This window comes from Penaeus vannamei, unplaced genomic scaffold, assembly GCF_042767895.1.
Source record: "Penaeus vannamei isolate JL-2024 unplaced genomic scaffold, ASM4276789v1 unanchor834, whole genome shotgun sequence".
Classification (NCBI taxonomy): domain Eukaryota; kingdom Metazoa; phylum Arthropoda; class Malacostraca; order Decapoda; family Penaeidae; genus Penaeus; species Penaeus vannamei.
The window spans coordinates 40,001-50,000 of record NW_027213838.1 but is presented as its reverse complement, the minus strand read 5'-3'; the positions used below and the strand labels follow the sequence as shown (position 1 = coordinate 50,000).

General features: G+C 45.1%; 1 protein-coding gene across 1 annotated transcript in view; it reads left to right on the top strand.

Annotated features, from left to right (window-relative positions):
* The window catches only part of LOC113825898 (alpha-amylase), an 18,109-nt gene that overhangs the window by 6,705 nt on the left and 1,404 nt on the right, over positions 1-10,000 (top strand). Inside the window, 9 exon segments of the mRNA XM_070119869.1 lie at positions 1,145-1,283; positions 1,904-2,065; positions 3,891-4,038; positions 6,043-6,127; positions 6,642-6,770; positions 7,056-7,236; positions 7,489-7,641; positions 8,315-8,546; positions 9,947-10,000. The exon segment at positions 9,947-10,000 is cut by the window's right edge and continues 70 nt beyond it. Of these exon segments, the coding sequence (XP_069975970.1) occupies positions 1,145-1,283; positions 1,904-2,065; positions 3,891-4,038; positions 6,043-6,127; positions 6,642-6,770; positions 7,056-7,236; positions 7,489-7,641; positions 8,315-8,546; positions 9,947-10,000 (1,283 nt within the window).

Here is a 10,000-nt window from a genome sequence, read left to right as displayed (position 1 = left end):
TGAGTTTGAATTTATTTGAATTAGAATTTAAGTTTGAATTGATATTTGAATGAATGTGAATTTGAATTTGAAATCAATTGAATCTAAATATGAATTTGAACATAAATTTGAATTTGATTTTGTGTGTGTCTGTCTGCAAGTGCACATTACGAAAATGAGTTAAAGAGAAGAGATAACGTAGTTCAAAGGAAGAATAAAGACATGAGTAAGACCAAGCAGTGTAAGAATAAAGGATTTGATAAACAAACAAAAAATGAAACGATATCTATAAATTAACCAACAAACAAAAAGACCACAGAAAAATCAAAATAGAAATTATGTTTTAAAAGAGAGAGAAACAGAGAGAGAGAAAAAAAAAAATATTACTAATAAAAGATAAGATAACATAAATATTTTTCCTATCCCCTCCCCTCTTTCTATTTCCCATTCCTTTTCCCCCCTCCCCGTCCTTACCTTCCCTTCCCTTACCTTCCCTCCCCTCTCCTTCCCATCTCATTTTCCCCCTCCCTCTCTCCTCCCTCCCCCACCTCTCATCTTCCCATACCCTTCCCCCTCCCTCTCCCTTCCCTCCCCACTCCTTCTACCTTCCCATCCCTCTACCCTCCCTTCCCCTCCCCTCCTTCTACCTTCCCATCCTCTTCACCTCTCCCCTTCCTCCTCTCTTCCCTTCCACTTTCTCCTCCTACCTTCCCACACTTTCTCCTCCCTTCTTCCTCCGTCCATCTCCCCTCTCCTCTCTCTCCCCTCCCTATCTCCTCTCCTGACCCCTCCCTCCCCCACCCCTTCCCCCCTCTATCTCCTTTCCTCCCCTCCTCCCCCACCCCTTCCCCTTACCATCTCCTCTCCTCCCCCTCCCTCCCCCACCCCTTCCTCTGTCCATCTCCCCTTCTCTCTCCCCCACTTCCCCCACCCTACCCCTCTCCTCTCCTTCCTCCCCCACCTCTTCCCCTCCCCATCTCCCTCTCCTCCCCTCCCTCCCCACCCCTTCCCTCTGTCCATCTCCCTTCTCTCTCCCCACCTCTTCCCTGCATCTCCCTTCTCTCTCCCCATCCCTCCCTCCGTCCATCTCCCTTCTCTCTCCCCACCCCTCCCCCTTCCCTCCCTCAACCCTTTCTCTCGCCCAACCCCTCCTCCCCCCCAACAGGACCTGGCAGCCATGATGGACCTGACCAACGACCTGAACCCCGCCCAGGGCTTCCCCGCTAACACCCGCCCCTTTTTCTACCTGGAGGTCATAGATCGCAACGACGGGGCGGTCACAGTGCAGGAGTACTATGGCATGGGTGGGTACGGCGGGGCGGGGGTAGGGGAGGCGGGGTGGGTATGGGTAGGGCGGGGTAGGGGGAGGGGCGGGATGGGGTAGGGGGTAGGTGAGGGCAGAGGTACGGCAGGTGGGTAGGGGAGTGGGTAGGGTGGGTACGTGGTAGGGGGTGGGGGGTGATGGTGATAATAATGAGGACGATCGTGATAGTGATAAAGACTGGTGATATTGATAATGATAAGAACAGTGATGATAAGGATAATAATCATGATAAGGATAATAATCATGATAAGGATAATGATTATGATAATGATAACATAGTGATAAGAACAATGATGATAATGGTAATAAAGATGATGATGAGGATAATAATGATAATGATGATAAGGATAATAATATTGATGATAATGATGATAGGGATGATAATAATGATGATAATGATAATACTTATAATGATAAGAACAATGATGAGAAGTGATAAGAACAATGATGACAGTGATAAGAACAATAATGACAGTGATAAGAACAATGATGAGAAGTGATAAGAACAATGCTGCTAATGCTAATATGATAACAATCTTAATAATCACCCTTTTCTCTCCTCCTATGCCTCCCCCTCCCCTCCTACCCCCCTCCCCCCAGGTCGCGTGACGGAATTCCGCTACAGCCAGAAGATCGCTTGGGGCGTGCAGAACCCGGGGCAGCTGGAGGGCGTGTATGACCCGGGCTGGGGCATGGCTGACCCCGACAAGGCCTTCGTGTTCGTCGACAACCACGACAACCAGAGGGGGCACGGCGGGGCAGGTATATACATATATATATATATATATATATATATATATATATATATATATATATATATATATATATATATATATATATATATATGTATGTATGTATGTATGTATATATTAATATATATGTATATGTGAGTGAGTGAGTGAGTGTGTGTGTGTGTGTGTGTGTGTGTGTGTGTGTGTGTGTGTGTGTGTGTGTGTGTATGTGTGTGTGCGTGTGAGTGTGTGCGTGTGCGTGTGTGTGTGCGTGTACGTATGAGTATGTTGGTGTGAGAGAGAGTGTAAGTGCGTAAGTGAGTGTACGTGCGTGTGATTATCCACGTGTAAAAATATGAATATAAAACCACATTTTGTCATATAAATAAACAACAAAAAATAGCTCGAACCAAACACAGTTCCTCGAAACTCACACTGCTGAAACCTTCAAGAAACCTAATCTATTAACCCTTCCTCCTTCCCTCTTTCCCTCCCCCTGTCTCTCTTCCTTTCTCACTTCCCCCTCTCTTCTTGCTTCCCTCTCTCCATCCCTTCCTCCCCTCTCCCTTCCTTTCTCTCCCCCTTCCCCCCTTCCCTCCTCCCTTCCTTTTCTCCCTCTCCCCCACCTTCCCTCCTCCTTCCCTTTCTCTCTCCCTTCCTCCCACCCTCCTTCCCTTCTTCCCATGCCCTTCTCCCTTCCCTCCTCCCCCCTCTTCCTCCCTTCCTCCCATCCCCCTTCTCCCTTCCCTTCCCCCTCTTCCTCCCTTCCCTCCTCCCTTCTTCCCATCCTTCTCTCCTTTCCTTCCATCCCATCTCTCCCTTCCCTCCATCCTCTCTCTCCCTCCCCTCTCACCCTTCCTGCCATCCCCTCTCTCTTCCCTCCATCCCCTCTTCCTCCCTTCCCTAAATCGCCTCTCTCTCCCCTTCCTCCCATTCCCTTCTCCCTTCCCTCCATCCCCTCTCCTCCCCTTCCCCCTCTTCCTCCCTTCCCTCCATTCCCTCTCTTCTTTCCCCCACCCTCCCTCCCTCCTTCCCATCCCCTCTCTCCTTTCCCTCCATCCTCTCTCTCCCTTTCCCTTCCTCCCTTCCCTCCCCCCTCTTCCTCCCTTCTCTCTCACCCCCCTCCCTTCCCTCCATCCCCTCTCTCCCCTTCCCCCACCCTCCATCCCCCTCTCCCTTCCCTCCCTCCCCTATCTTCTTCCTTCCCCCACCCTCCATCCCTCCATCCCCCTCTCCCCTTCCCCCTCCCCCCTCCCTCCCTCTCCCTTCCCCCCTCCCCTCTCTCCCTTCTTCCCCACCCTTCTATCCCCCTCTCCCTTCCCTCCCTTCCCATCCCCCTCTTCCTCCCTCGCCCTTCCTCCCATTCCCCTCTCCCTTCTCCCCATCCATCGCCCAGCCCTCCCATCCCCCTCTCCCTTCCCTCCATCGCCTCTCTCCATCCCCCTCTTCCCTTCCCCCTCTTCCTCCCTTTCCCTTCCCATCCCCCTTTCCCTTCCCTCCCATCCCCTTCCCTTCCCCCTCTTCCTCCCCTCCCTCCCCCTTCCTTCCCTCCATCGCCTCTCTTCCTCCCCTTCCCATCCCTCTCTCCCTTCCTCCCATCCCTTTCCCATCCCCCCCTCTCTTCCTTCCCCTCCCATCCCCCCTCTTCCTCCCTTCCCTCCCTCCCCATCCCTCCCTTCCCTCCCTCCCCCTCACCCCTCCCTTCCCTCCCCATCTCCCTCCCTCCCTTCCCTCCCACCTCCCTTCCCTCCCCCCCCCTCCCTCCATCTTTCCCTTTCCTCCCATCCCCCTCCCATCCCCCCATCCCCTGCCATCCCTTCCCCTCCTTTCCTCCCCCTCCCTCCCCCGCACTGCAGGCGACACCCTGACCCACAAATTCCCGAAGGATTACCGCCTGGGAGTCGCCTTCACCCTCGCGCAGCCTTACGGGTTCGCGAGGGTCATGTCCTCCTACGCCTTCGGGGACGATAGCGACGCTGGGCCTCCTCATCTGAGCGATTACAGGTCAGGAGAGGTCAAAGTGGAGGTCAAGATGGAGGTCAAATTGGGTGACAAGAGAATGGGATGTGTTAATAATATTTTTTATTATTTTTTTATTTATTTTTCTGTATATAATGTTTTGATAAGGTCGTTTTTAATTGAGCGATTACAGGTCAGGAGAGGTCAAATTGGAGGTCAAAATGGGTGACAAGAGAGTGGGATGTGTTAGTGTTATTTTTTGTTTATTTTTTTTTCTATATAGAATGCTTTGATAAGGTCGTTTTTAATTGAGCGATTACAGGTCAGGAGAGGTCAAAGTGGAGGTCAAGATGGAGGTCAAAATGGGTGACAAGAGAATGGGATGTGTTAATGATATTTTTTATTTATTTTTTTATTTATTTTTCTGTATAGAATGTTTTGATAAGGTCGTTTTTAATTGAGCGATTACAGGTCAGGAGAGGTCAAAATGGAGGTCAAAATGGAGGTCAAAATGGGTGACAAGAGAATGGGATATGTTAATGTTATTTTTTGTTTATTATTTTTTTTCTATATAGAATGTTTTGATAAGGTCGTTTTTAATTGAGCGATTACAGGTCAGGAGAGGTCAAAGTGGAGGTCAAGATGGAGGTCAAAATGGGTGACAAGAGAACGGGATATGTAAATGTTATTTTTTATTTTATTTTTTATTTATTTTTCTGTATAGAATGCTTTGATAAGGTCGTTTTTAATTGAGCGATTACAGGTCAGGAAAGGTCAAAATGGAGGTCAAAATGGGTGACAAGAGAATGGGATATGTTAATGTTTTTTTTTTCTATATAGAATGTTTTGATAAGGTCGTTTTTAATTGAGCGATTACAGGTCAGGAGAGGTCAAAATGGAGGTCAAAATGGGTGACAAGAGAATGGGATGTGTTAATGTTATTTTTTATTTATTTATTTTTTTTCTATATAGAATATTTTGGTAAGGTCGTTTTTAATTGACCGATTACAGGTCAGGAAAGGTCAAAGTGGAGGTCAAAATGGGTGACAAGAGAATGGGATATATTAATGTTATTATTATTTGTTTTCTATATAGAATTTTTTGTTTTGCGTTGATAAGGTCGTTTTCAACTGAGCGATTACAGGTCAGGAAAGGTCAAAGACAAGAGACTGGGATATTCATTTAATTTTTTATATTTTTTTCTATGTAGAATGTTTTGAATTTTACTTATGGATAATAACTTATCAAAAGTAACTTATGGATAACTACTTGTGAATAACTTATGAAAAATAATTTCTAAAAAATGACATGAAAAATAACTTATGGATATCCCATAAAAAATACTTATGAAAAATAACTTATGGATAATATCTCATAAAATATAACTTATGGATAATATCTCATAAAATATAACTTATGGATAATATCTCATGAAAAATAACTTCTAAATAATAACTAATGATATTACATGAAAAATGCTTATGAAAAATAACTTATGGATAGTACCTCATGAAAAATAAGTTCTAAATAACAACTAATGAAAAATAATCTCTAAATAACAACTAATGAAAAATGACTCCTAAATAACTCATGAAAAATGACTTCTAAACAATACATAAAAAATAACTCCTAAATAATAACTAATGAAAAATAACTTCTAAATAACAACTACTGAAAAATAACTTCTAAACAATAGCTAATGAAAAATAACTTCTAAATAACAACTAATGAAAAATAGCTTCTAAATAACTAATGAAAAATAACTCCTAAATAATAACTAATGAAAAATAACTCCTAAATAATAACTAATGAAAAATAACTCCTAAATAACTAATGAAAAATAACTTAATAAATAATAATTTATGAAAAATAACTTCTAAACAATACATAAAAAATAACTCCTAAACAATAACTAATGAAAAATAACTTCTACATGATAACTTATGAAAAAAACACCGCCTTCCCTCCCTCCTAAACAATAACTAATGAAAAATAACTTCTAAATAATAACTTACGAAAAATAACTCACGAACACCGCCTTCCCTCCAGCACCGCCAACGTGGTCATCAACAGCGACAACCAGTGCGACGGAGGCTGGGTCTGTGAGCACCGCTGGCCTTCCATCTATAAAATGGTACGTCCGTTACCCATGATTCGTTTTCGTTACTCGTTGAATACTCGTGAATAATTCGTGGGCGTCAGTGAGTGCTCAGGTTGATATATATTTTTTAAAAATCAATCTTTATTTTTTAATTTTATTTATTTATTTATTTATTTTTAAAGATATGTAAATTAGGTATCGGATTTAAACATTTTCGAAAATTTACATTTTGTCAGCAACTCTTAAAAGACACTTCCTTAATGAAACAAATATATTTATGAATGTTTTAATTGGCTGGTCATCCATTAGTTTATTTATTTATTTGTTCATTATTATTGATATTTTTTTCTACAAAATAAAGGCCGAGGCTGAAACAGAAGATGAAGAATAAGGAGAGAGAGAGAGAGAGGGAGAGAGAGAGAGAGAGAGAGAGAGAGAGAGAGAGAGAGAGAGAGAGAGAGAGAGAGAGAGATGGGGAGCTATAAACGTATTAAATTCCTTTTCGGATTTCCATAAATGATTCTATCGTTTATTGTTCGGAACTCAGGTTAGGTTCAGCAACGCGGTGAAGGACACAGCGTGGTGGGAGAACTATTACTGCGATGGCAACGTTGTGGCTTTTTCCCGCGGAGACAAAGGCTTCTTCGCCATGGTCAAGTACGGTACAGTTTCGCAGGTCAGTCATGGCTATTAGTACATTCCCTCCCTCCCCTTTTTTGTTTTGTTTTTCCGTTCCGCTGTCCGTAATACATTTTTTTTCTTGGTACGAGCATATTACGAAAGTAATTCCTCACTGGTCTTCGTACCAAAAACTCGTATTATATAGTTATGACAAAAAAAAAAAAAAATCTCAAAATGCATAGGCACCTTTCGTTGTATCTCAACAAGTATCTGAAACGATTACTTTTCTGTTCTCTCACATATCTACGGTATTCATTTATGATTTTTTTTTCCACACCAGACTTTCCAGACAGGTATGCCGGCAGGTACGTACCAAGACGTCGTGTCATGTCAAGAAGTCACGGTGAACGGCGACGGGTCGGTACATATCTCCATCACTAACGAAGAGGAACCAGTCTTCGCCATCTGTGTCGGATGCGATTGCTCTGAGCCGCCTGTCGTCACCGCCACGCCCGGCCCTGGTGAGTTTGGTGCTACTTTTAGAGACTTCGGTGCTGATGGTAATTATTGTGAAGATACTATATAGATAGAGGATTAAGCTTTTTTATAACGAGAGAGAGCTTAAGCGGTATGGAAAGCAAAACAAAAAGGGAGAGGACAATAAATAAATATATATAGAAAGAATTGAAAGAAAAGAAAAATAGAAAAAAAAACAAGAAGCAACGAGACCCATATAACATGACAACCTCTACACGCTTCCAAAACCCCAACAGACCAGACGACCACCACGACCACCACGACCCAGGGCCCCACCGAGCCCAGCATCACCGAGGGCATCCACCGCACCGTCGTCTTCGTCCAGAAACAGACCAACGACGGCCAAGACCTCTTCATCCGGGGAGGCATCGACGCGGGGCAGAGGCCAGGTGGTGGCAGCGATTTGTTTTTGCCTTCTTAGTTTCTCTTCTTTTTGTTAATTTTTTTCCCCCCTTTTTTCTTGGTTCTCTTTTCCTTTTCTTTTTTGTCTTGTTTCTTTTCTTCTTGTTTGCATTTCTCTTTTTCCTCTGGTTTGCGTTTCTCTTTTTCTTATTGTTACTCTTCGTCTTTACTTTTTTTCTCCTACTTCTTTTTCTTATGCTTGTTATTTTTCGTCTTCTTATATATTCTCTTTCTTCTATTCCTTCTTATCCACCTTTTCTTCACCTGCGTCTTCTTCGTTGTTTTTTTTTTCTTCTAGTTTTATGTCTTCTACCTTCTTTGTCTTTTTCTTCTTCTTTTTCATCTTTTCCCCCATCTGTACGATTATTTTCAGATGATTGATGTGTTACTCTTTGGTGTTGTAATGAATGTTATATTTATGATCGTTACCTAAAGATTTTTTTGAAGTGTCTGCCTTTTATCAAACTATCCAGAGAGAGAGACATAGACAGAGACATAGAGAAAGAGAGAGAGAGAGAGAGAGGCAGATACACAGAGAAAGAAAGGGAGAAGCAGAGACATAGAGAAAGAAAGAGAGAGAGAGAAAGAGAGAGATAGAAACATTGAAAGAAAGAGAGAGAGAGAAAGAAAGAAAAAATTACCTCCCTCGCCCTCCCCCAGGCTGCACGAGCGACGTGGCCACCGACCCCTGCGCCGTTGACATGGCCACCTCCTCCCTGGGCGCCACCAACCACTACGACAAGTACAACGCGTGGCGCCAGGGGGACAGCCGCCTCGACTGGATGGGCGCCGAGCCGGGCCAAGGCGACTACTACGGGCAGGCGGCCTCCGGAACGCCCCTGGCTTGGACCTCCAGCAACCCGGGGAGTCCAGGTTTCCAGGAACTCAATACGTGAGGGAAGATATTTATTTATTTATTCATCCTATTATTATTATCATTATTATTGTTATTATTATTATTATTATCATTATTATTATTGATATAATAATAATAATAATAATAATAATAATAATAATAATAATAATTACTATTTTTTTGTTTCTGAGATTCTTATAATTTCTTGCCTTTTTTGGTTTCGACTTGAAATAAAATGATAAATGGATAGAGATATAGAGATGAATATAAAGATACAGAGGTACAAAGACTGAAGATAGATATATTGATGTCGATAGAGATGAGAGACAAAAAGATAAACAGAAAGACAGACATAAAAAAGATGGGCATAGAGCTAAATTAATTGAGATAAAGCTAGCTAACTAGCTAGATAGACTGACAGACAGACAGAGAGACACAAAAGGAACGTGTGAAAAGACATAAAGACCAATGAAAAAAAGTAAATACACACATCAAAAAGGCAAACCAAATACACTAAAAAAAACTAACAGTTACCCCTTATCCCCTTCCCCTCCCCTCCCTCCCCTTTCCTCCTATTCCCCCCTCCCCTCCCCCCTTCCCCTTTCCCCTCCCCTCCGACCCCTTCCCCTTTCCCCTTTCCCCTTCCCCCTCGCCCTCCCTGGCCTTTCCTCCCCTTCCCCTTCCCCCTCTCCCTCCCTCCCCTCCCTTTCCCCTTCCCCCTCCCTCCCTTTCCCCTTTCGCCCTCCCTGGCCTTTCCTCCTTCCTTCCCTCTCCCTCCCTCCCCTTCCCCTCCCTCCCCTTTCCTTCCTTCCCTCCCTCCTCTTTCCCCCCTTCCCCTCCCTCCCCTTTCCTCCCTTCCCCTCCCCCTCCCTTTCCCTTTTCCCTCCCCCTCCCTCCCCTTTCCCCTTCCCCCTCCTTTACCCTCCCTCCCTCCCCTTCCTCTGCTCCCCTCCCTCCTTCCCCTCCCTCCCTCCCTCCCTTCCCTTCCCCTCCCTCCCCTTTCCCCTTCCCTCCCTTTCCCCTCGCTCCCCTTCCCTCCCTTCCTTCCCCTTTCCCCTTCCCTCGCTCCCCCTCTCTCCCCTTCCCTCCCTCCTTTCCCCTTCCCCTCGCTCCTCTTCCCTCCCCCCCTCCCCTTCCCTCCCTCCCTCCCCTTCCCCCTCGCTCCCCTTTCCCTTTTCCCCTCGCTCCCTTTCCCTTTTCCCTCGCTCCCCGTTCCTTCCCCCTCCCCTCGTTCCACTTTCTCCTCCCCCTCTCTCCTTCCCTCTCCCCTCCCTCCCCTTCCCCCCCTTTCCCTTTTCCCCTCGCTCCCCTTTCCCTTTTCCCCTCGCTCCCCCTCCTTCCCCTTCCCCCTCCCCCTCCTCCCACTTTCCCCTCCCCCTCTCTCCTCTTCCCTCTCCCCCTCCCTCCCCTTTCCCCTTCCCCCTCGCCCCCCACAGCTTCGGAGACCACTACTGGATGGTGGACATGGACATGGATTGCGCGCAGACCGA